The 26689-nt window shown below is 40.1% G+C and overlaps 1 protein-coding gene across 4 annotated transcripts in view; it reads right to left on the bottom strand.

Moving 5' to 3' along the window:
• The window catches only part of atrnl1a (attractin-like 1a), a 249853-nt gene that overhangs the window by 179020 nt on the left and 44144 nt on the right, over positions 1-26689 (bottom strand). For all 4 annotated transcript variants that reach the window (XM_071479994.1, XM_071479995.1, XM_071479996.1 and 1 more), the window contains exons 9-16: positions 22260-22443; positions 20273-20427; positions 9794-9878; positions 7678-7889; positions 6161-6279; positions 4947-5063; positions 3973-4105; positions 30-217 (exon numbers count right to left, since the gene is read on the bottom strand). In XM_071479994.1, coding sequence (XP_071336095.1) covers positions 30-217; positions 3973-4105; positions 4947-5063; positions 6161-6279; positions 7678-7889; positions 9794-9878; positions 20273-20427; positions 22260-22443 — 1193 coding nt within the window. The remainder of the gene's footprint in view (positions 1-29; positions 218-3972; positions 4106-4946; positions 5064-6160; positions 6280-7677; positions 7890-9793; positions 9879-20272; positions 20428-22259; positions 22444-26689) is intronic.

Raw genomic sequence — 26689 nt, forward strand, 5'->3', positions numbered from 1 at the left:
TTTTTTTTCCTACTCTTCACACCACCCACCTTGTCTTGCAGCTGGTATTTCTGTAGCTCTTCCAGAACAAAATTGACTTGTTTGTCTGTGAGCAAAGACGCAATATTTCCTCCCAGGTTTTTACAGTAGTGCTGGGCGTTATCATAGCTCTCTCTGCTGGAGTTGATCCTGAGACAGGCCTCCTCAACATGGTGCCAGCCCTCTCCACACAGCTGACCTGCACACACAGACACACACACAGACACACACACACACACACACACACACACACACACACACACACACACACTCTGTTTACTCACCTTCACTGCATCTGTGTTAGCATGAATTCATCAGATCACATAAAAACACAAGACTACAGTGAGAGGAGTAGCATTAAACTCAAATCACTAACATCAGTATTTTATGCTCATGTTTGGCTCATAGCGTTTAGCATGTTATTATATTAACATTTAGCATGTTAATGTAGCAAAAAGTTTACACTTAATGGGCTGCAGTTGAAAAGTCACAATAATCTCCTTTCCTCACCACTTCTCCTCGACCTTGGTGGAAAACATCATGAGGTCAAGGAAAAGTGCCAAGGAGAATTCATAAGGATTTGGGAAAATAATTTCACTAGGATTTTTTTTTAAATAACTATTTCTAAACTAACCATTAAAATAATAATTCAATGAAAACAATGAATTGAAAATAAATTATATTCAGATATAAGTATAGAGATAGACTTTTGAAATTTTTATACATTTGTTAAGTAGAGAAAATTAATTGTTAGTGCTTTAAACAATGGTAGGATTTAGTGAAACAAAATGTATTTCATTAATGATGATGATATTGTTAACTAGAAATTAAATGTGCTTGTTCTTCATGATGACTCCTGACTGAATTTGAAAGGGAAGAAATCTGCATTTATGGATTTGGAGCTCAGACAATCAAGCAAGGATTTCCACAAGTTTTGCATCGTGTCACAAACATTTAGGTGCTCTACGTTTATGAGGGTCTGTCGTAGTGAAACTACAATGGTGTGTCCCCTTAAATGTTGCTGCAGCAAGGAATTGTGGGAAGGCATTTTCCCATTTCCTTTCATTAAGGAAGGTGCAGAGTTTCCTATGCTAAAGGAGATAAGATGGGAAGCACTGAGGCTCCTTTCCTAATCATCCTAAGCAGCCCTGGACTCAGAAGCAGACTACACAGACTGCAGGATGGGAGAAGACAATCTTTACTTGGTCAAGGTGAAACAGGCAAGTCAACAGAACCAGAACCAAACATATCCATAAAGGGAATGACACTGTGCTGCCAGAATCAGCCGACAACTGAACAGGTTTAAGAGACATATTTCTTGTGAATGCGCTTTATACATGACCTTATTAGACTGCATTTAGAGGCTGATGTAACTGTTGATCTATGCTGTGGTTTTCCATCAGAGACCACATTCCTGCTTCGCACTGACCTGATCATCAGTAACAAAAAGAATTCCCAGAAGTTAGACCTATATTATACACGGGATAGAGAAAGTGATTATCTGTAATGATGGAGGATTCGATTAACAAAGGCTGAGTAAGACTGGCAGACAACTCACCCATAAGAACTCACACACGCACTCCTTGTTCTTATCAGGGTCACTTGGTAGCGTCTTGCGGGACGCTGTAATAGTTGGGAGGCCATTCAGTTTGCCAGGAGGAAAGGGAAGAAAAAGTCATTCTGCCTCCACTGAGCACTGGTGTTTATTTAGGACTCCAGGACTGATTACGTTCACAGGCCCATAATGGCTTCCATCACCAACCTTTTATGCTACATAAAAGAAAAATACCTGCTTTCTTTATTTTTTCTTCCCCCCGTGCAATAGAAATGAGCAATAATCAAGCAAAACGAGAGCAGGAAGACATATGAGGGGGGAAAAGAGAGGAGTACAAAAATAAATATATAGATTAGGTTACGGTCTTTGTGTAAAAGCAGAAATAAACATGTCAGGCCATTTAGAATAATTAGTTATAACATGGTGTCTAAAGAAAAGGCCACAGCTGCCATGACAGTGGAGCTACTTTCTACTAACTCAGTTCATTTTAGCCACAGTGTTCCTGCAGATTATCTTCACATAAAATCACAGATAATACAGAAGCTTTGTCTCTTGCCTTATCACACTAATGAACTCTGAAAGCCACACACACACAGATATTGATTTCATCTGTGTAGCCAGTGACTCTTTCATTTTGAGCTGAGCCATGGCACATGGGATGGACCATCCAAACTCAAGAGTCAAACACTCAACTGCACAGCATGGGAAAAGTAGAGAAAGTTTATAAAAATGCCCTCTGATGCATGGTATCTGCAACCAGTAGTACTTATTCTGACTTACACTAGGCCTGGGCGATAACAAAAATTTTAATGTCTCAATACAGTCCAGCCCAAATATTGTGATATATGATATTACTGAATATCCTATAATTGCATTATTGTATTTTATGTTCCAGATATAAGTGATGCTGTCTCTAAACACCAATTCAATGTATTTGTCAGGGACTCAGCAGAAAGGCAGATTTTTTTTTGGATAAAGAAAAATATGGCATATGGCAAGAAATATGGCGATATTCAATATTATTGAATATTGGCCCACGTCTAATTTACACAGACAACAGAAGCACAGAGTGTTTTTTACTCCTCTCCAATACGTCAATGAGCTTTTAAAAAATGGCTGCTGGACAGCACCGTCAGATTTGGGTCAAACTGTTTTTTTTGTTTTGTTAGAGATCTCAGTTACAAACAACCTAATAAATGAATTAGAAACTTTGCCCAATTTCAGACATGTAGCAGTAGTTTAGAACTGCAAATTAATAAAACCACATTTTCTTGAGTTGTAATGCAGTTGTCCATGTTTATACTACCTCGCCTTAACTCGGCACTAGTTCATAACAAACCAAGGGGGAGGACATTCGTATGTACCAGGCTGCAGGGCTTTGATGTGGACAGAAGAAAGGGAGCAAACGCAGTAGCATCCTCTGCTTAGAGCTACTGCAAACTCCCAGTTCTGAGCAGATACAGCTAGCTAGCCCTTAGCAACGCGCCACAAAACTGGATATTTCCTTTGCCCAAAGTCAAACTGAGAGCAGCTTCAGAGTATGGAGGACTTTGTGGACTCGGATTTGTTAGTCAGCCAAGGATCCACATTCAGAAGATCCAGTCAACACTTCTAATTGGCCTAGTTCTCTTTGGAGAGCATATCTATAAGTGTGTGTTCATGAATGTGTGCTAATCCTTGATGTGTACATGCCTACATGGATGTAAGAGAGTGTTTATTTGTGAAGCCCATTAAATATATGCAGCCATTTAGCGTGGGAACATGTTACTGCTCTGAAGCAGTGAAGTGTGTAGTGTGTGTGTTGTGCTATGCTGTGCATGCAACAGAGGACAGCATTCCTTCAACAGATTTGAAAAATAAGTATAATTACTTTAGAGATGATGGGTGTGAGGGTGACACTGCCAGACTCTTAATGATGTATCAATCAACAGCACTCACTCCAGTGTCACACGTAATCCAAAAAAGAATCACGCGGCTTCTATGAAACTACAATTTATGCACGCGTGAATTAACTGTTGATGTAAGTATCTGTGTGCAGATCCTCAAGGTGTTTTAATTTTTGCTGCATAATGCTGCCGCCTCAGGAAGCAGCTTATAAACTAAGTTTCTCTTCCCGAAAATTTCCAAAGGATAAAATGAGTTTCATGAATTTAATTTGAGCCGTGTCCTTCAGAAATACCCTGAGATACGGAAACAAAAAAAGACTGTTTCCTTCTGCAAAGACACACTAAATAAAAGGGTACACTGTTGTAGTTGTTGTAATCTGAACATAATCTTAAGTAGGGAGACGTATGTTTTGTGCAACTGCTGTGTGCATTCATGAAGGTGTGTGTGTGTGTGTGTGTGCATGTGTGGTGTGCAAACAGTACATGTGTGTGTGTTTATGTGTGTCTCCTCACCTGGGAGTGCTTGACACTCCTGCTGCTGCAGCTCCCACTGACAGTGGACGTTGAGGGAGCAGCTCCTGCAGTTGGCCAATCTGAAACACTCCTGCTCCTCCCTGCGCTTACACCTGGACGAGTCTCTCACCGACTTCACACACACACACACACACACACACACACACAGAGTAGACAATATCAGTTCAGTTCAACTCCATCATCAGTGTCCTCTTCTACTGCTGATGCAATAAACTTGGAGAAATCAATACAATGTGCAACAAAAAGCTGAAGATGAGTAAAGTGTGATGGTTGAGTGAATCCAACACAAACACAACATGCAGAGTGACAAGAGAAATCAATTGAGATGGACTTTTTATTGAAGTTGTGTTTACTGTTAATGGCTTGTGTATCTCAGTTACTCCTCAGCAAGACAAATGTCTGACTTTACAACTTTATCTATATATATATCTTCATGCTGCTTCTTCCTGCAAAGTGACCATAATGTGTCAGAAACATGTAGATCATTACCCTAAGTAGATGTCACCTCTGTAGATAAAGGGGAGCTGAGGAGCGAACTGTCGACCTGCACTACCACCTGAGCCGTGGCCCACCCCCTTTCTCAGTGTTTTGATTAATTGTAATTGAATGTAGTTTTAAATCTAAACATTTTAGCCATTTTCACGCTGCACTACGCTTCAGCTATTAAGACTTCTGTAATGTCTTAATTATTTTGTTGTTTACTTTACACCTGAAAGCTTCTGATTAGTGAAGTGATTTTCTGTCACTTAATGAAGGTTTAGTCTTTCCTAACATCATTTTATCAAAGTCAAGGGAAGGTTGTCAGAGAAGAATAAAGGACATGCAGAAGATGTGAGTTCTGGCTTTAGATTCACCCTGATTTCCATATCACCTCAGGGTCTGCTCTGACCTCTGACCTGATGCAACCTGACCTGCAGCCTAACAGGAGGTGTCAAGTGTCAAACAATACACACATGTCCCCTCCTTCTGGCTCCGTGCTTCCACAAGCTCAGCTGATGTTCAGATAACATGGATGGAGGTGGAGACAGAGACAGAGCGCCGCCATGCTGCTGGGCCAGCTCCAGAGTCAGCTACACACACACACACACACACACACACACACACACACACACACACACACACACACACACACACACACACACACATTCATATTTAAATCCAGACAAGCACCCACACAAACAAACGCACAAAAGCAACATGCAGACACACATACAGAGAAAGACAGAGAGAGCAGGGTCGGGAGTCAAAAAAGAGAAAGAGGCAGAGAGAAAACTAAATAAACAAAAATACAAGAACTCAGTGAGCAAAAGTTATAAATATAAAACCTCACACACCTTGAATTATTTAATATGTTATCTTTTCAATTTAAATTTTTCAACATGTTTGAAAGGTTAAAAGATGATAAAGTTATATGATTTGGGCATTTGCATGGAAGGACAATCAGGCAAAAGAATATGTGTGAGAAAACACTTGTGGAAAGAGTTGTAGTCTGGATGAGCAGCTGTTGTGCTGTTAAATTCCACATTTTAACGCTACAACTGTCTTTACTCATTCTTGGCATTTTCTGCAACAATCAACTGCAGAGTAGACAATCTGCTTCCTGTTTACATTGGCTCACACATGCTCAGTGTGCATGAATGGTCATGTGATATGTGTTTCCAGGTGTGATAGTACAGACAGATCGTTTCTGATACGGAGCTTAAACGGTCTGGACAGAGATCATTTTCATTATAAAGCAGCGTTAAAAAGTAGAAAGTAGTGTGGACGGCGCCTCGGGCTTCTCTCTGGATAGTCAGACGAGAGGCTATGAGCCTCTCTTCTGATTGGCTGACTACAATATGGACCTTCAAGCTTTTCCAAACCTTCCTCTTGCTGCCATCAGCTCAAAATTTCACTGTGTACCCTGAGTGTACCTTTTTTGTTCTCCACTGGCTCTTGTCTAGTACAACTTTTCAAGCAAAATGTCACCTTTACCAATGTAATAAGCAGAGTGAAGTGTAATTTACAGGGCACATTCAGGCTTCCCTGAGAAGAATGAACCCTTTTAATTACAAGACCTAATTTAGTATACTCTCAGAATCCTGCCTGTAGCAGAGAACAGTGTAATTTTTGTTCTAAGATGACCAGCGTTGTCGGACACTTACTGACGCCCAGTGAAAGGACTCACCACGGTACAGTTGCTGGATGCAGAGATACACTTCCTGTCTTCACACCACTGACAGCCCCAGGTGTTGGCGGTGCAGCTCGCACAGCCTGAGAAGCGGAAACACTGCTCGTCTGTGGTGTCTGGATGAGACGAGACACAACACACACACACAACCATAAACACACAATAACAAGCACAACTGCAGCCTGTCAACATTTGATGATCTTCAATTTACAGTAAAGTACAATTCAAATCTTTTATTCCTACAATGACAACACCCTTCAGGAGAGGAGTGCTCTTGTGTTAGAGAACATGTAATATATAATATTATAAGCCATATATATAAGTCAGTCAGACCATCATGAAGAACACTGAAATGTCCAACTGGCTCAAAGTATTTGGTGTATGTCAAAAAAAAACCGAAGAACGGACTCATGTGGTGTCCATGTGCGAGCAGCACTGCTTTCATGAAGTGTAAACTAACACATGATTTCTATGTTTTGGATGTGATTAACAGGTATTTACAGATGGGAAGGGAAAGTTATGTCATGCTGCTTTACTTCACCTGAGTTATTTGAAGAATAAACACACGTGAGATTAGAGCAGAGGCTGGACACTGATCTGGGACATGTTAATCTGCATTCGATAGATAGATACACAGTGGGGTCCAAAAGTCTGAGACTCAGACATTTTAGATTTTGCAGCCATTTACCAACCATTTATGTCCTGTTCTTTAATGTTTTTCTCCAGTCGGTCATTAGTTTCCATTTATGTCCAAAAAGAATGAAAGACAATGACCAGACTCATCAAAGTTAGTTCATTTCATCTCAGTTATTTTTTGTTGCGTAAACTTTGTGTGGTAGGGCAGGTCTTCCCTTTATTATCTGACACCGATAATTTAACTGATATTTACCTAGTTTAGTAGCAGCCATGTGCGTAGCGATACTGATACTGTTACAGCCATTTTGACATAGCAGTGATATTATATTTGCCTCTTATGCTGACACCAATACTTAACTTTTTTTAAAAGCAATGAAAAGTGAATGACAAAAAAAAAAAATCATGTGATCTGTAGTAAATAGGCTTGCACAAGCAAAACCATTGGTATGGTCCTTCAGTGCAGTCAATCTATGTGTGGTATTGTTCTATTTAAAACTGGCAGAACAACCATTATCATAATTGTTTTCAATTTAAACCTGCAGTGAGCCGCCTGAAGCAGAATACCTGGAAAAGCTACTGCATCCACATCTGGCAGAAACAGATGAGAGGGAGGAGGAGGGTTTCGACAGATCCTAATTACTTTAAAATGAGGTAATTGTTACAGCATTGACCTTCTGTTCCCATAATTATGTTATGCAAACTAACCTCAGAGGCCAAATACTTGGAAATAATTATAATTCTCATGGAAAAAAATGGGTCTTTTGCGAGCACACTGTGTGACTGTGATGTACAGACTGTTTCAATGACAGAAAGAAAGTCACATATATGCATAAACGGCAATGAATCAGCTGGGCAGGCAGGACGTCAGTGTGACGCACCAGGTTGTGCAGGGCAAAACGGAGCACGCAGAATCTGGTCAGGTGGTTTTGGCTCCCAAGGGACACATCTACTCTTGACCCAGTGGCAGCGAAGGCCTGGCCCAGTAGCAGCACACAGAGCTGGGTTAGAAAATGCCTGGCAGGATGGAGGGGTGTAGGCCAGCACATCGTTCAGGAGGAGGCCCGAAAAACCGCCAAAGATGTACATGGAGCTGAAGAAGATACAGAGAGGATTACACAGAAGCCTGAGCATACAGCTGGGGAGAGAAGAGACAATCTGTAGCAGAAGTTACTGCAAGTTTGTTTTATAAGACAAAGAAATTTGTGCAGAAATGAAGACAGTTAAAGAAACAATAAGAAAACAGGAAAACCTTTCAAAAATAAACCTGAACTTTGGTTTGGGGGAAAAAAAATCAGGGGAAAATATTGTTTAGAGTCGGCCGTCTGAAGTTCAAAGCTGACATTTCTGTGCTCAAAGCTGACTTTTTGGTGGGTAAATGGTGTTAAAGGGTCAGCACTGGGTTCCTCTGCATCATGATCAAACTGTGCAAAACTTTTTAAGTTTGAGCATTTGGTGTCATTCGTGTGTTTTTCCCACATCTTGTTGTCAGTTTTCCCAACAAATAGGCCTCTGTCCATAACATAAAGTGTAGAGACAAATCCTGCAATCCACTCATCCAGGTATGATGTGTGCAGTTAGACACACTCCGAAATGGTCCAACCACAAAAACAAAGGGAACAGATGGTGTTTATAAAACAAACAGCTCTAGACCTGTTTTCCAGGCACAAAGCAGAATTAGATTGAATGTTTCATGGGGCAATATAGATAACATTTGCATAATATCTGGACATGAAGAATTTGGCTCCTACAATATACTTTTGAAGAGCATTCAAATTTCAGAATGTAGAAAATAAATTATATAAAATGTTATTGTATTTATTTTGTATTTATATCTTTTTTATTTAATTTATAAATTTAAATATAATTTATATATAAACATATTGTAAAGAATACTGACTTATATGAAATACTTTAAAACTTTTTTTTACAGCTGAGAGCACTAAGAAGCTTTGCTGGAAGTATAGAATAAATTCTCTTAAGATCGTGGGTATAAAAATATATATATATATAAATATATAATATATAATATATATATGTGTATATATATATATATATATATATATATATATAATATAACATAAAAATATAATTTGTAAGGTTCTAAAGGAATATCTTCAAATATTTTTGACAGGATATTAACAACCTATAAAAATATTTTTATCAGAAGCTCTGAGAAATCAGCTGAGGAATTCGAGGTGCGTCAACAACAGCTGTTTCCTTATTCCACTTTTTTTAACAGTTTCGTCTCAGGCTTCTCTCTTCCGTCGCAGTGTGAACTGATTTGACAAAGTTTTCTGAGTGAATGTGAATGAATGTGTTTTCTGAGAAGTAAAAGTCCAGAGATACAGAAAAAACCATTATATCTTTACCAAAACTGGTAAAGATATAAACAGAGCTCTCAAGGTAATAAAGATAAATACATGGTTCATATACTGTATACGTGTGTGTGTGTGTGTGTGTGTGTGTGTGTGTGTGTGTGTGTGTGTGTGTGTGTGTGTGTGTGTGTAGATAAGTACTGACAGTGTGAAGCAGAAGAAACATCCACATATAGACATGAGATGAAGTGGGAGAGAGAGTTTCTGAACAGAGAGCTTCAGAGAAGCAGAAGCCAACAGAGGGAGAAGTGACAAGAGAAGTGTAAACTGAAACTAAATATAACACTGGGATACAGACATCAATCCGTAAACCATCTAGAACTGAGAAAGAGAAGGACAGAGAAGAAAGTCGACCGAGACTCTCAGTGTTTCCAAAACTTAGAGGACACAGCAGGAAGACATCATGGAAATGTAAAAATATACTGAGGAATGTTGCACTGTGAATAGATGGGTTTTATTTGCATAAATATAACTGAGTAGTTTAGCAGATTATCTACCAGATTTGAGCATCAGAAATGACAGTACAGAGAGACGCTGTTGCTATGCTATAACAGACAGGATGTGTTTAAAAGATGTGTTTCCTGGATTAAGTTTGGTAGTGATGAAAGAAGAAACTCACCCGTTGCTAACCACAGCAGAGTGTCCAAAGCGGTTGACGTCCCGGTGCAGGCCTGGTCTTGGGAGGACTGTCCACTCATCACAAGCTGAGGACACACACACACACACACACACACACACACACACACACACACACACACACACACACACACACACACACACACACACAAAGTTCTAAATACACTATTTTAGCTTTCTGTGTTTGAGTGTGTGTCTGGCTCTGAAATTGGCCAGTGAGAACAAGTGAAAAAAAGGATTCTGTGCAGCTTCTCTGACCACTGCAAAATGCTTTTGTTAGGCACCTGTTTATTCAGTTAATGATACTTTAACGTGTTTCAACATATGGAAAAAGCAGAGGTGAGTCCGGAACTGCAGGTCTATTATTTCGCTATATTTCTTGTGAATGGCACCAGACCACAGAAATCAAAAAATCGTTCTCATGTTTTGGCTGTTTAACGGTTTAGATAGTTGCAGTTTGTTGCCAAAGTCTTGATCCAAACTATATTTGCTGTGTCCTGACATTTAGTTTTAGAGGAAACCTCTTTTCCAATCAGTGGAAGTATTTTCAGTCTTTCAGACATTTATGAATCACTTTAGATTGAATAAAAATGAAAGCTGGAAAAATCTTCATTGCGATTTTGAATTCAGTTCAGAGATTATGACATACAATAAAAGTGTACTGTGTAAATTATGTGGAGATTACAGCTGGTAATCATATAAATAATCAGTGAACGTTTGACTCAGTCTTTACTTTTTTAAACATTTCTAGATACGGCCAAATGTGAGTGGACACCCAAATGTCATGGGGCTTGCTGCTAGGTTGATGTCAGGGCTCTGTACAGACGAGTCAGGTTTTTCAACAGCAAACTAGTAAAACCAGAAAACAGCCCTAGATTAAAAGATTTTTTCCATTTTTGGAGTAAGGAGTGTCGAAGTTATTACATGTGAGAAGAATGAGGAGGTGAGGGTGACCCACAGTTCAACCCGCTCCCCTAATGTCATCACAATGAATAAGAACTCATTATGTTTACCTTTCCACATTAAATGATGGTGATAAGGAGAAGATAGGGAAGATGATCTGAGAGATGACTTCATAAACTTTCTTTCTATCAGCTGTGTGTATTTTACTGTTTGGATTTTACAACACTTTAATGTTTTAATGACCCATACGTGCTTCCATTTTATTAATATCGAAATCACTGTGTGTGTGTGTGTGTGTGTGTGTGTGTGTCCCATTTAGCCAGATGAATCTTCCCTGAGATCAGCCGGTAGAGTTGGGGACTCGTGGACGCCAGGTTGCTAACGACCTTGTTAAGATATGTGCTAATTGGGAGCCCTTGTTTCAGAGCGAGGGATGCGGCGGAGGACAGAAAGGGGTCATCCTAATCAGCACCAAGAGCAATGAGTTCATCCCCTGCAGGGGTCAAAGGTCAGGTGACATGCCAACCAGACTAATGTTAAACTGAAGCCTGGTAATACTGCAGCTATATCAACTACTGACCTAACAATTACTGTTGTTAAAAAACTCCAGTCTCCATATTGGGCTGAGAAATATCAAAGGAAAAATGTGATATTTTGACATTTTGTTTGCTTTAAAAAAAAGAGAGATAACATGTAGGTGCGTAAAGACAGTAAGTGTGTCCTTGTTTCCCCTAATTTGTTAGGTTGGACTTACTCCGTTAACTGTGCAAATGTAGCCCAGCTGGGATCTGAGCAGGAAATGTTGGTGCAAGTGGAAATATGACGGTGGCGTATCCTGACACGTTCACGTCAAGACACCACCTTGTGTGGACTTCTGGTATTTTGACCTTTATGAGTGTGGATGTCAGGGAAAGTCGTGTGTCTGACTTCCATGCTGGAGACGACCATTACCAAGCTGCTACAAGTAAAACTTTGCACTTCAGTGAAATGTAAAAGTAAAAATCTGAATTCAGAATAAAAATTTATCAAACAAAAATGCTTCAAATACACAAAAATATTTAAATTTAAGAGCACTGCAGAGTAGATCCTCTGACTGCATCAGTGTGATCAATCATGTGATCACCTGAGAGGGACTTTTACACTTCAGGAGGGAGGAAGGATTGTGTCTTATTGCTCACACTCTGCAAAGAACTTTTATTCTTCAGCTGCTATTTAAGTGTGATTCTCATTTTCTGAAACTGTAACCACAATCTTTATTCCTAACTTTACCATACTGTAGTTACATTTTTATGAATATTATTGTTTTTGAAACATTGTCACTGTCAAGTCTTTGCCATTGTGTGTGATCTTGTGTTGTGCAGACTTGTCCAACATCTACATTCAGAGTTGTATAAATTAACATCAGATATTTTTCAGAAGTCAGTCTGGGGATTTGAATGTGAAATATCTTTGCAGAATCTATTTCCAGCTCTTGCATGGACACAGATGTTCTGTCAGCCATACATTAATATAACCTGTATCAAATTGACAATTCTGCTCAGGTAGTCATCAGTTAGCAGCTGCTGCAGATGTACTCTGCTGTCTGACAACAAAAATCCATATGTGGTGTTAGCAGTTTAAATATTTTTCACTTCTGGCACTTGACACTCTGAGCACTAAAATAAACCCAGGTGCTGCTGGGAAGTCACACAGCTGAGTTCTTCAACTGGAAAAGAGTCCCAGTCATTTTAGCTGGAAGTCTGGCAACTCAACTGTTTATCCTCTTTTTAAAGCCATTTTAAATGCAGTTTTTTTTCTATCCAATTTCAAATATTGCCGACACCAATGTCATGTGCTCGGCTTTGCTTTTGAGAATCTAGGAGGGTTTTCTGTTCTGCAGTTATATTCAAACTAAACATGATCAGGTTTGAAGATAAATTCTGATATTTTTTATAGATTATCTATTATTCTGATGATTTTAGCCAAAGAACAACATACATGAAATAAATATATTAAAATAGAAAATGCATTTCTGGCATGTGGACACTTTATAACCAGGATGTTGGGAGATAAAATCTACAGAAAACATACAGTTTATAAATGAAATGAAATGAAATAATCACAAAGTGCATCCTGTCACATTCCAGCAGTTAATGTTCACTTTTCTTAAACAACAGTCTTGATCTTTCCTTAACCTTGACCAAGTATTTTAGTCACCTAACCTTATTTCTAACTAAGATATTGCTAAAACAATTTGTCTATTTATTATTTGAATGTTTATTAACATTAAATATTACACACATTAATATGTGGAGATTTCATTCATTAGCAAGTTTAGTAGATGGTGCTGACGTTATTTATCATGAACTAGTTTGTAGTTCAGCCCAGTTGTGACACTAATGATTCTGTCATCTTTGAATTAAACAGACTGTTACCATGATTAAAATCACAGATTTCTCTATGTTTGAAAACTGATGGAAACATTTGAGATAATCTAAGTACAAAATTCAAGAACATGCATAACATAGGTCTATTCATTTTTAGACACTTTAATGTGGAAAAGTTGCATATTTTAATTTTAACCAAACATTACCACTGCCATAACCAGATATTGCAGAAAGAAATCTTTTAAAATGTTGGCACTGGATTTCATAAAATGTATGAAAGAGTTAATCATGTTTTACAGAATCATGCAAACTTCACATTGGGTCTGGTGAGTGTGTTACATGCCCTGGATGATGATGATAACCTGCTGTAAAAGGAAAGGAAAAGGCATCTGTACTGTCTGCATGTTATGTAGCACTGCAGTGCTTTTGTGTTTTATAAATGTTAAAACACTTGTCTGCTAAAAGTAAAAGAAACCTTACACTGTGATTGGGATAAGTGAATCGGCCCTGGTGTGAAGGTTCAGAAGCCCAACACACCTAACCCCCAACCACAGTTACAAAATCTACCTCTAAATAAAAAGAAAATGAAAACAGCTGATCCCCTTCTCTACCGGGCGCACACACACACGCATACACACAAATTAACCAGCCGCCCTAAGACTGAAGCTGCCAACCTGTCCACCAAACAACTGCAGGCTCAACAGATATTCATCACACACGCACACACACACACACACACACACACAGGGATACACATATCAACACAGGTTTTAATTTCCTCTCAGGATATGAGAAAATCTGTGTTAATAATGCATGGTGGGACAGAGAGAGAAATCATGAGTCTAGATCGAAGCAGGCAGGCAGGATGGGCTGATTGACAGTTTGATCTGATCTGCACTAATGGAGGTCTTGATGAAGAGGGGTGGGAGGAGGAGGAGGAGGTTTGAATGGCAGCCACTGTCTGCTCTTCCAATATATCACAGCTCCAGCATCTTCCAAACAAGCTCCCAGCCTGCCCTGGGCCTTTCAGTGGGCTGTGCCATGTGACCGTGTGTGTGTGGGTGTGTGTGTGTGTGTAGCAGACAAGTGTGTGTGGGTGTGTGCTTGTGGTGTGTCAAGTTGGAAAGGACCACGATTTTAATCAGAGTTCATTTTCCCTCCAAATCTAATTAGAAGTGTGAGGGGGGGCAGGGTTGAAGGGGGGAGCGAGAGCTGAAGGGGGGAGAGGGAGAATTAAATCCAAATGAAAAGTGCCTTCCGTGTCGACCTGAATCTAATGTGTGGCAGCAGAGGAGCAGGAGAAGCTAATAACACGGCGTCGCCCCTCCAAGGTTAGCGCAGCAAAACAAAAACAAATTAGCACTCGAAACCCTTCTGCTCGCAGCCAGTGTGGAGGCAGGAAGGAACGGAGGATAAAATGAAGACAAAAAAATGGAGAGAAGTGACTTCCACAGGTGGAACTAATTAATTATGTCCTGGAGAGACGAGAGAGGGCAGACAAGAGGAGAGGAGAGGAGAGGAGAGGGGAGGAGAGGAGAGGAGACAGTTGTGTAATTTGGTAGAATAATTCTATTTATTGGTAGAATAATTCTAACATCTACAGCTGCTAATGGTGGTGAGTCTAATTCATACATATAAATGTATACAAGTTTTAAGTAATGATTTTTGAGTTCAACAGCAAAAATGTTTTTCTGAAGTATGAGACTTGTCAGTTTAAGAGTTGTGAATGTTTATGTTAGTTATTTCTGCAGTCTGGATATTAATGGCTGCTTATACAGCAAAGTCCATCAAACAAGTCTATTCTATCTCTAATCTCTACTAGATAATTTCGAAAAAAGTAGGTGTAGTAAACAGCTAAATGGTAACAGTTAAGTTACATACACAAATTATTCCCAGAAAAGTTGTTGAAAATGAAACAATGTTTAAGAAAAATCATGACCAAATTTGAGGCCAACTGAGTAGGGAAAACTCGCTTATTACTAATAAAGTAATTGTCTATGAAATCTGACCTGAAAACGAGTTGAACAGTAATATCTTTAATCTTTGAATGCAGCTTGATGACTTAAGGCAAAAACAAAAGAGAAAAATACATCAACACTGTCGTTTTTTGTCTTGCTGTATTTAATCTGATTTTTTATATAAACTAAGCCACATCGTTTCCTCTTGGCAATATCAGTGTGACAGCCACGTGGTTCTCTAATCAAACTTGTTTCTTGTCCTGAAATATAGTTTGAATATTTTCAAAGTTAATACAAATGAATGACACTCACCTTAAAACAAGTTTCAAGTATTCTCATGAAAATTGTGCAGGAAAAAACTATTTAGATAAGAAAAAGTATCAGTGGTATTGAATCAGATAATGACTTTCTTAAATTGCCTTTTTTCAATGTAGGTAAAAGAAACAGATGAAATAAAAAAGTCAAGAACAAGGTGAAAATGTTAAAAGGTTGACAAGCTGTTTGCATGCTGCAGCAAAATGAAAGAGAGAAAACAGGAAAAAGAAGAGAGCTGAGGGACATTTCTCACGTTGACACAGGTTTAAACCCTTTAAGATCATCATAACCCTCAGTGTGTTAAACAGTCACCACACAGGCCCAGCAGATGAGTTTAATTCCACATAATCCCTCTCTGGGTTATAGGAGACTATTCAGTCGTACTGAGTCATTTCTGAGCTGAACCACGGACACGCTACAGACCGGTCTGGTCATAAGCTGCTGACACGCTGCTGAACCTTGAATGTAACAATGACTGCCAACAGATCTACACAATATCCACTGCGACAGGCAGAGCTGCAGGCTGCCACAGAGAGAGACAGTCAGTGTATTATGAGTCTGAGTTTAACCGGTGAGCTTAGGAGGCAAGTTGCTTTCTTTTACTATCATGTAAGAAATCACACAATTATAATAGAGACAGTAGCTGCCAGGGTCTCATCTTTCAGAGACTTAATTTGAAGACTGATTGTATCACAGCATCGCCGACAACACTGTCCCATTTCGAAGGCTCTTTCTCAAATGCAATCCTTCTTTTCGTGGACAACTATGGATCCTTCTTGGCCCAACCTATCCCACGATTCATTGCATGCCAGTAATGGCAAAATAATATGGCTGCAAACAACACTGGCAGAGAGCCTGACAATTACACTTTTAAATCTAAGTATTGTGTTCCAGCTCAGTTCAACAGTTTAACGGTACAACTGTTAAAAACAGGGGCCTTAAAACCTCAAATTTTTGGGAAAAAAAAAAGTTATGCATTGTCAAGGTTGCTAGGCAACAGGAGCCGCGGTTTGCAACACTAAGGTAAGGGCGGGCACAGCTTGTGACACAAAGCAAAAATCCTCCGTAGACTAAACCATCTCATTTTAGTTCTGCCTTCATAATCGACGACGGTTTCAAAGGGCCACACCTTCTTCGGCCCCTGAATTAAGACACAGCTAATCTCAGCAACCAAGAGGCATAGCATAATGGAACAAAGACTGGACACAGTGGGAATCTGACCAATGTTAACCAGCACCTCAATGGCTACTTAACTAAGACACACTCTCGCACAAAAAACCAAAAGCAAAAATGTTTATGAAGGGTGGTAGACACTGACAAATGACATCAGATTGAAAAATGTTAAAGGTAAAGTATGGTAACCGTGTAAGATAGGCACGCAGTTGAATATGAAAATTGTTTTGTCTTTGTCAAAAGGTTCATTTTTAGATATACGAGAACCAAAATAAAAAAATAAAATAAAAAAAAACTCATGCACACAAATATATACAAATAATTTTCTAAATATGCGGGAGCACCATTCTTTGCCTTTTCAGGTCAGACTGTGTTTGGCCTCAGAATCTCTCACTGTAGCATCTTTCTTTCCCTCCCTTCATCTACTTTACCTACTTTACCTTTTTTTTTTCCTCTATCAACCCTCCCTCCCTCCGTCTCTGCAGTAAGTGAGAGCTGGCTGGTGAACGATAAAGTTGTGCAGATCTGCAGATATGAGCGGTAATGAATAAATGATGATATTTATAAAGAGAAAAAAGAGGAAAGTCTTCCACACTACGTTGTTTCCAACTTCATTAAGACCAGAACGCTGTAAACAAATGCTTTATTGTTTATTACCTTTGAATTTGCCTTTTATTCACAAGCTTATTATCTGCGTTATCATGGCATACCTTTATTGTCTTTAGGCAATTCTCTTTTTCCGTCCTCAGTGATTCTTTTTCTCTCCCTAAATCCCTCCTTCATTTACTCTTTATTTCTCCTGCTCTGTGCAGATCCCTCTCTCCTTCCTCAGCGCCCTGCTCTCTTATTTCATCTGCTTCCTCACATTCACTGCTTTATCTCACCAATATCCTCCCTGGTATTTTTCCCTTTATTACATAATTTACAGCAGAGAGTGACATGAAAGATGAAAGAAAAGGGGGGAAGGGGAGATAATTCCAAAAATACAAAAAATACTTTCAATGCACTTTTTTCAAATAACTCAAGGTTCTGCTTTTCTGCAGCTTTTAATCACATCTCAAGGCCTTCTTAAGCAGACTGCATTCATTCACTTAACCAGCTTCATGTCCACAAGGATGCAACTTTGATCATGACCATCCCTGTGTTTGGGGCTTAGGAGGGAGAGAGGTCAATGGTTTGAGCCCTGGCTCCTCCAGTCCGCGTGTCAGGGTGTCCTTGGGCAAGGTACTGAACCCCAAACTGCCCCTGGTGGCCGTTCCATCAGTGCATGGGTGTCATATGACATATGTATGTGTGTGAATGTGGAATGAATTGTAAAGGACTCTGAGTGGCCTCTAACACAAAAAAGTGCTGTTTTAAGTGCAAGTCTATTTACATTTTGTGTTGTGCATTTATTTACATTTTGTTGACGACGTGCTGTACCACCTGAGCCACAGCCGCCCAATTCTGTGTACAGTATCCTTTTGGTCGAAGGGTGCTGCAGCTGCAACTACGATTTTGACAGAAATAACAGGAACCATCCCAGGAGCCCAAAGTGACAACTTCATAACACTGGTTTTATCTCGCCAGACTGATGAGAAACCTGCCCCAACCCACCAAACATAAATGTAAAAAAAGGAAGACCTAATCCATGAGGGCCCAAAGAAGTACAGTAATTACACCGAAATCACAATGTGTCCAACCTAAAAAGACCATAATGGAGAGAGAACAGCAAAAATGGCAGTGATAACTAGCAATCAGTATGAAAAGAGCAGTACATGTGTCATTTTCTCTGCATTTCACACTCTCCCTCTCCACCTCAAAAACAAATTTTTCTCCTGTGATTATTATGACGCATCACATGATCAGAGTTTATAGATTCCACCTGGATCTCCTTGGGTATTAGACATATTGAAATCCAGACCAGAGACCTCTGGCAGATACAGAAGAATTCCACCTAGAGCCCAAAAAGCCAAATATAATTCAGACAGAGACCAACTCTGAAGGAAATGAAAGGATACAAAGAAAAATTATATAAAACATATTCACAACCAAGAAGCAAAACACAACCAATATGTGCAATAATTTTGCAAAAATAAATGAAATAATTAATCATTTATCAAAGTTATCGAAGTTTAAAAACTTCCTCTCCAACCATACACCGTCCTTCCATGTTAGATAAAACTTAATTAACTGTCCAACTTCACCACAATGTTATAAGGACCTGGCAGCAGCTTCACCTGCTGAGCCACCAGCATGCTCCTGCTTCCACTCTCTGTCCTCCCTTAAAGAAGAAATGTTTTTCCTTCACTCTGCACCATACAGCACATTTCTAGATGCCTATCCATCCATCAGTCTTTCTGTTAATCTCTCTACTCCCTGTTGTTTCTCTCCTGTGAAGAGTTGTCGTAATCCCTCTTTTCCTCTCTCAACGCTCCCGTCATCCCTCCATTTTTCTGTCCCTGTCGTGGGGTGGAAACAACCTCGTGCCATCTGGTCTATGGTGCAACTGGGTAGCCTGTAATGGGATCTTTAATCATCCACACTCTCTACCTATACCACAGTCTCCACATACTAACACACACTCCTGTTTTCTTCTGCCCTTAAGATTTTTTTCCCTGTCTTTTGTCCACGTTACTGTAAGTTTCTCTTGTTCTGTTTCCCTCTCTACAGTATGCACCAATCAAATGCTGCTGCACAATGCTGATTCACACCAGGAAACCAGTAGTAAAACCAACCAATCCTCCAAACTGACCAAACATACAAGCCGTTTTTTTCAACCCTCTGATAGGAGTGTCTCCTGAAATAGAGCCCCTACGGCAGCAGGCATACTGGACCTTGGTTGTCATGGTTACAATGACAACCTCAAACAGTCATGGATGATAGAAACAACATAAACTGCCACTTTCACATGGGAATTGAACACTGCTCTCCTGTGTCACATTCCTGTGTTTTGTTGACTCATCCATCCACCCCAACCTCCTCCTGACGTGGACTTTGTCGCTCTATAAAATACGTCACCACACTTTTCCCTTTGCTCCTGTAATAATTGCTATTAATAATTGCCTAGCAACAAAACGTAATTATGGGTCATAATAACCTGCTGTGCAGATGACCTATGGGCTCGTTTGTTACAGGAGGACAGTCTTGCTAAAACACAACATTTGTAAACATGTATTTCTGCCTGTAACGAAACACAAAAAATATATATATCTTTACTCTGAAGGTCTTCAAGAGAAGGGAGACTGGTTTAGCAGGGTACCTTATTATCACAACAAAATATAGTCTGTGGTGTGGTAAATGTAGTGAATATGTTGGTTAATTTAGAAACCGAGATCTGATGTGTCAAATAGAACCTGGTTCATCTGTCAGGAAACAGAGGCTGTCACACCCTTGGCTTTTTCTTAGAAAGCTCTGAATACTTTATTCATACAGACATTTCACAGAGATGTCAAATGTCTCACTTATTAGTAGTAACAGGGACTGCAGTGCAAGGGGAACTGGTTGTTCCAAATCCAGAGGAAAACTTGCAAATGCAAAAAAAAAAAGGTAAAAACAGACTTGTTACTGTTATCCAGGCAACACTAGAAAGAGTAATGAAACAAGGGGGTCAAAGAACCCAGTCTGTAGCCCCAAGGTAGGTAGACTGGGATAAGTCAGTGAGGACAGTTTCAGTGTGAGCAGAACTATACAAACTATTTTTTTTTACATCTGCTGCAAAATCCAGAACCAGCCTCAGTGTGTGTGATTATTGAGCATTGTTCTTACCTATGTCATATGCCAAGAAGTCGGCAGAAAAGCACTTTGCTCCGTTGCTTAGCGACGTGTCATTGTGAGTGTTTCCCCCAAAAACCAGAACAGTACCGCTCAGCAGCACCGCAGAGTGGAGGTACCGCGCCAAGCCACTCTCTCTGAGGATTAACCTGTGAAAACACACACACACACACACACACACACACACACACACACACACACACACACACACACACACACACACACACACACACACACACAAGAGGTGATAAAGGCACAGAGAAAAGAGTACAACTCACCAGCTTGAGAGATATTAGGAGAGGTTTAATTTGTCTGTGTGTGTGTGTGTGTGGCATTATTTCCATGGTGCCACTTTATTGATGGAGTCTGTCTGAGTGTGTGACCTGACCCATGGTGACTGCCCTTCATACCAACTGTTCTTTCAGGGGAGTAGTGCACACGTGCACACGCGCACACGCACACACGCACACAGAAACTCAACACAGACGTTGTAGGAGGTCTCAGTCTGCTGTGTGTGACCTCTTCAGAGTCAAAGGTCACATAGTGGAGACCAACTGCGGTGGCTATCTGTGGCTTCTTCATTTACTCTATGTGGCAGTTGCTAAAGGAATAAACTGAGCCTCCCACACTGAGGGGATCAGGTACTGATCAGGCATCTAACAGTGCAACAACTCAGTATCACTGTATTGTTTCTGTCTTTACAAAAAAAGTCATCACTTCCTCAATAAATTACAAGAAACATTTACACAATTTACTGTAATCCATGGTAACTGCTCTGAATGTAAACCTTTCAGCTCCCGTATATAGTAATTTGATGATGAAAAGATTGTCCGTGTATTTAATTAAGCACAAATGTTAACATTTAAGTCCTATCCTCATGTGGGTCAAACTATTAAAAACATCTTTATTTTTTAGTGTCAGTATTATTATTTGTGATTTATAGGCTAAAGAGAAATGTGGAACCTGACGTGGACCAGTTGGAAACCACTAACATACAGATGTCATGTAGAGGACTGCCAGGAGGTTTCTGCTGACAGAGCAGAGATGATCTTCATGCTGGTTGGGAGCTGAACAGAATAACTGTAATAGCCAGAAATGTTTCCGTCTGGGAATCTCTAAAGTCAAGTGACACCTGACTCCGAAGACAAATTCCAGCTGGAAAGTGAGAGCCATGGAGAGACAGCAGGTTGCATGTGTGTGTGTTTTGGATGCGATGCATGTGTGTGTACACTAAGTGAATAGGAGAAATAGAACTGAGCATCCGCTTTCACCCATCCATCTGCCTGGGGTCATTTGAGGTCAAACCTCCTCTCAGCCCCTTCTATTCTCACTCGCCTCTCCTCTTCCTCCAACACAATAATTTCCCTTCCCTTAGTTTAGAGTTTACATACATATATGTACTAAAAATGAACACTCATAGTATGTTTGTTATGTCTGAGGTTGGGATGCATCTGTTTTGTTAAGATGTTATTTTATTTGTAAAGCTCTGAGCCTCTCTTCTGATTGGCTGACTATTTTCTGAGTGATCAAATAAAAATATAGCAGATTTCAGGGGAACACTCAGATAAACCAAACCAAAATTTGTGCATTTCTCTGTGGACTGAGCGCTCTGATACAGTATTAATACAGAACCTAGACCTGCTTTATAAAAAAAAGAGAAGAAAATCTCACTTTATGCAATATGAGACCTTTCAAAGATATGAATGTGTTCATCTGACTAAATGTGTCAGCCATATGACAGACCAGTGACCAGGGTGCACTCTGCTTATGACCTAGAGCATGATGGGATTTGCTCCAGCTCCCTGCAGCCCTGGACAAGACAAATGGTTTAAAGAATGGATTAATGGGTCTCTACAAAATGAAGCTGGCAGATGATACAGAGTGGTCACTATGGATGTGAATGCTATTTTAATTTTGGCAGGTTGCAGTGTTCCTGCAGAACAGATACATTTTCATAGGCAATATTATTCTGTGCTCTCACCATGTCCTCGTGTGGACGTGGTAGCGGTACATGTGATCCACCAGGCCATACTTGTTGTTGTTAAGTGCCTTGTATCCCCCGTGAACAAACACGCAGCCACTGGCCTCATCGTACACGCTGCTGTGGCCGTAGCCTCCCTGGACCACCGCACCTCCAGCAGACACCACCTGCCACGAGTCAGACCCTGAGAGAGAGGAGAGGTGAGACGGGTCTGATTAATGCAGCACGCTCATGCAGAAAGATAAAAGTTAATCACTTAAAAAGTTTTTGATGCTTTGGCAAGTTTGGCTTTTCACTTTGATGCCAAAAAACAAAGCACTTTTATTTCTGGGGGTGAGATGGAGTGAGGGAAGAGAGAAGAAGGGAGACAGAGTGAGCGAGCAAAACAGTGTATGAAGCCAGAGGAAATTAGAGTTTATTGAATTTAAAAGCGCCCTTTTATTAGACCAGCGCGATGCATACAGATTAATTCAGGTGCATAGAAAATCTTATTAAAAACAGGCAGGGATTACATCATCCGAGCAGCCCCTGATAAAGAAGATACACAACACAACAAACAAAACCTTAGCAGGAGGGGGGAACTTCAAAAGCCTGAGAAAACGTGCCATCATCTAGAACTGTAAACCCCCAAGACCACGAGTAGTACTCGGAGCAGAGAGAGAAAAACTGGGAAACTAAGACACAGAAAGAACTAGAAAGCACTCAGAGGTGGAATTTCTTCACAAAGTACTCCCCTTTATCTGCAGCTAGAATCTGTACCTGAACATCCACATAACAGCTATTCTAATTTTACCTGTAAAAACACAGATAAACTTCTGAATACGATCATTATCATTAAAATAAAAAGTGCTCCGAGAAGGTATTATTTGGCCTCTGTAAGTTGGAAAATGGTTGGGAACCATTGGTATATAGCATGACTGCTTTTATTATTTACTGCACACTGTTAAAGTATGGCCAGCACATCATCGTGGTTGATACTGTTGCCCAGTTTTATCATATTACAGATATAAAGTCATCTGTGTATATGTCAGTCCATAAAAGACACATAACTGCACTGTAGAAATGCCAAGATATGTTAGAGCTCATTAAAAAACAGTGCTGCTATTACATGGGTTGTCTGCCAGGGAGCACTGACATTAGTAGTAATATTCAGTATACAACAAATTTCAGCTGCTTTATTGTTTAATTGTCAAGTATCAATATCTGCCTCAAAAATCGGGTTCGGCAGCAAGCTCTCTGAATAACACGCGCCGATAAAACTTCACTTAAACACACCCAGTTGAGAAGTTACAGAGATAAAGGGAAAAAGGCAGCAGCAGACAGCAGAACACAGGCCCAGAAAAAAAGAACAAGAGAGAACAAGAGAAACAGTGATAGAAAGAGGGGCTGCTATGAAGAGGCAACAAGAAAGTAGAAGGTCAACTCTTATCTCATCTCTAGCAGCTAATTGCTGCAAACCTGCCTCTCCAAGTGGTCATTAAAAACTTTTATCTCATATTTTACACACCACTTCCACTCCCCTCTGTTCATTTCCTGGTTACACTTTCTCTCAGCTGCTGCTTCTGAAGCTTAATGATGCTCGGTGCCAGTGGACGAGGAGCGAGGAAGAGATGGAGGTGGGTGAAGATGAAAGTGATAGACAGATGAGGGTTGAGAGGGAAGGAAAAAGGTGAGGGCGAGGAGCTGGAGATGACGGGGACCGAGGAGGAGTGGTGACAGAGGGGGTCAGAAACGGAGGGCAGTTGATGAAAGGGAAAAGACAAAGGGAGATAACGAAATGGATGTGGTGGGCGGGGGGGGGGGGGGGGGGGGGGGGGGCTGTGGGTAGGGGTGGGGTTGTAGAAGAAGAGAAAGAAGGACGGATGAGAAATAGGGAGAAAGGGAGGAAAAACAGAAAGGCAGGGAGGCAGGACAGTGAGGGAATGCAGTGGATTCATTAATCATTGTCTTCTCCCAGACGCTCCGGCCTGGGTGCCACCTCTTCTTAATGACCGCTTTCTCTGTGTGTGTGTGTGTGTGTGTGTGTGTGTGTGTGTGTGTGTGTGTGTGTGTGTGTGTGTCATTGCCTTTCAGTGTGTGTGTGATGGTGCGAACATGAGCAAGGATGTGTGTGTTTTCCACCTCAAATATCAGCTGATGGATTACAATGCTGGACAACTACGCCATCTACTGGCCAAAGAGGGAAACAGAAAATACATATAAAAGCAAACTAAATGGCCAAAAGTATGAAGACAAGCAAAACCGACACCCATCAGCCAAATTATAGTGAAGGTGGGGATAAAGTCTGCCTCACTGTCGGTCTTCCAGTTCATCCTAAAGGTCTAAATGCATAGGAGCCATGTCAGGTTGACACAGGAAGGAGCCAAACACAAACTACTGTCTCAAGCGATAAATGATGCCCCTCACTTGTAAGCCACTTTGAATAAAAACACTTTCCAAATGAGTAAATGTTCTATGTAAATGTAGCTCACTGTTGTTTCAAATATAAGTTTTCCCTTCAGTGGAATAAGTGGCTTCGCCCAAAGCAAAAAAAATACCCCAAGACCAAAGTATGTGAACAGCAGTGTCCATGTATGTGATGTAATACAAATACAAAAGTATAAATCAAAAGAGAAAAGCATGAGTCAGTTTTACCTTTTTTTTTCACTTAAAGTTATAATATCTGACTTTTCCGCATTAAAATGTCTAAAACCCACTAAATCTTTGTTAAATATGTTGTTGACCTGTGTACCCACATTATCTGAAATGCTTCTATCAATTCTCAAACCAGGGAAATACATGATTTTAATCATGGTAATGGTCCATTTCATTGGTCGCCTGTCAATGATGTCATATCCTCTATACACATACATCCGCATTGTGGTTTCCTGCCAGAAGCTCAAGACTGACTTTTATCCGGTTTTAAGTCACATTTTTAAATAATACACTTTTTACATCTTGGTCATTTTCAACTACATATTTTAACCAGATAAAGCATTTTAGTGACAGGATGTCTGGATCTTAAGGTATCAGAGAAACAAAGAAAGCTGAGTAACTGTTAAGACAGCTCAGCTCCCAGCCCCTCAGAGACGTACTGTGTCATTGTTTCTACTGGTTTTAATCCTCTGATCTGTTTGTTACGGAGAGGACGAGACCTCTGTAGATAATTCAGCTCCAGGTAAAAACCTCCAGAAACACTTGACACTGAAGGAATCAAATCTGGGAGAAGCTGACGGCAATGGTGGTGAAGACAACAATTCCCATGATCCCATGCTACTTCATGACATCATCCAATGCTTTTTTTTTTTTTTATTATTGTTTTGACTGAGAGACCAATAGTGGCAGAAGTTACAAACTGTGCGTTAAAGTTCAGATTAATTGTCACTGATCCACAGTGAAGATGAAAGTTTCTCCTCTCTCACTGGGGTCAAGGTGCAACACAACACCAGAAATACAAGCAATTCCCAGAGCAGCATCTTAAAAGGTTCACTAATGAAATAATAAACTAAGTCCAACACAATTGAAAACAGCAGCAGAAATATGAAAAGACAGCAGCAATGATGCTTGCAATGCTTAAAAGTGAATATTAAAAGACAGTATTAGAAAACGCATGCACAAATTTCTGATGACGAGATGTTCCACACAAACGCAATTAGTTGCCAGCAGGACTTCACCTCCTCCTCCAGAAAAAATTGCAGCACCAAATCAGAAAAGTTGACTTAGGTACTCAACAGTCTGCTCTGCAGCTTTTTAAACTTTGAAGCTACACAAAGTATGACTCGCAGACATGAAGACTTAGGTTCCTTTAATGTTAAAGTTTCTGGAGAGAATTGTTTGGGGCGTAATTCTGAGATTCACCTGTGTGCTATCTTTAAGAAGAAAGAAGAAACTGCAGCTAAGACCTGCGGAGATGTGAGAAAAAGCCTGGTTGTCAGTTTTTGTGTTGGTTAATTAGATACGTTTCCACATGTTGTCTTGCATCTTCAGGCCGTGGACTGTGTTCAACACATTAAAGGATAATAAAAGTTGTATGTGGTTATAACTGAATCAATTCACTAATGATCAAGTCCAGTCTGGTAAGAATGAAGAAGTCATGTATTTCATTGTGTTCGGCTGTGTACATCATTCATACATCTGGTACAGCTTTTTCCAAATGCAAATATAACACTGTGCAAAAATGAGTAATGATTTCCTTTACCAGTGTGTGCTGCTTCCTGTTGTGTTCAGTATTCAGACATATGTGAGTTAATGAAGCTTGCATTTATGTGCAGCTGGGAAGCTCAAAAATCTGAGGTTTACTACTTGTCTGCTAAGTACCAACACAAGCTTTGGTGTTAGAAAGCTACTGTGACTATATTAAATATAGTGACTATATCTAATTAAACAGTGACAGTTTCCTCAATGCAGCAACGTCCCAGCAAAAGCAGTGACAAAAAAAAAACATGGTATGA

Source organism: Trachinotus anak, unplaced genomic scaffold (assembly GCF_046630095.1).
Source record: "Trachinotus anak isolate AG129_WGS33_773 ecotype Australia unplaced genomic scaffold, CSIRO_AGI_Tana_v1 ptg000007l, whole genome shotgun sequence".
NCBI classification, from domain to species: domain Eukaryota; kingdom Metazoa; phylum Chordata; class Actinopteri; order Carangiformes; family Carangidae; genus Trachinotus; species Trachinotus anak.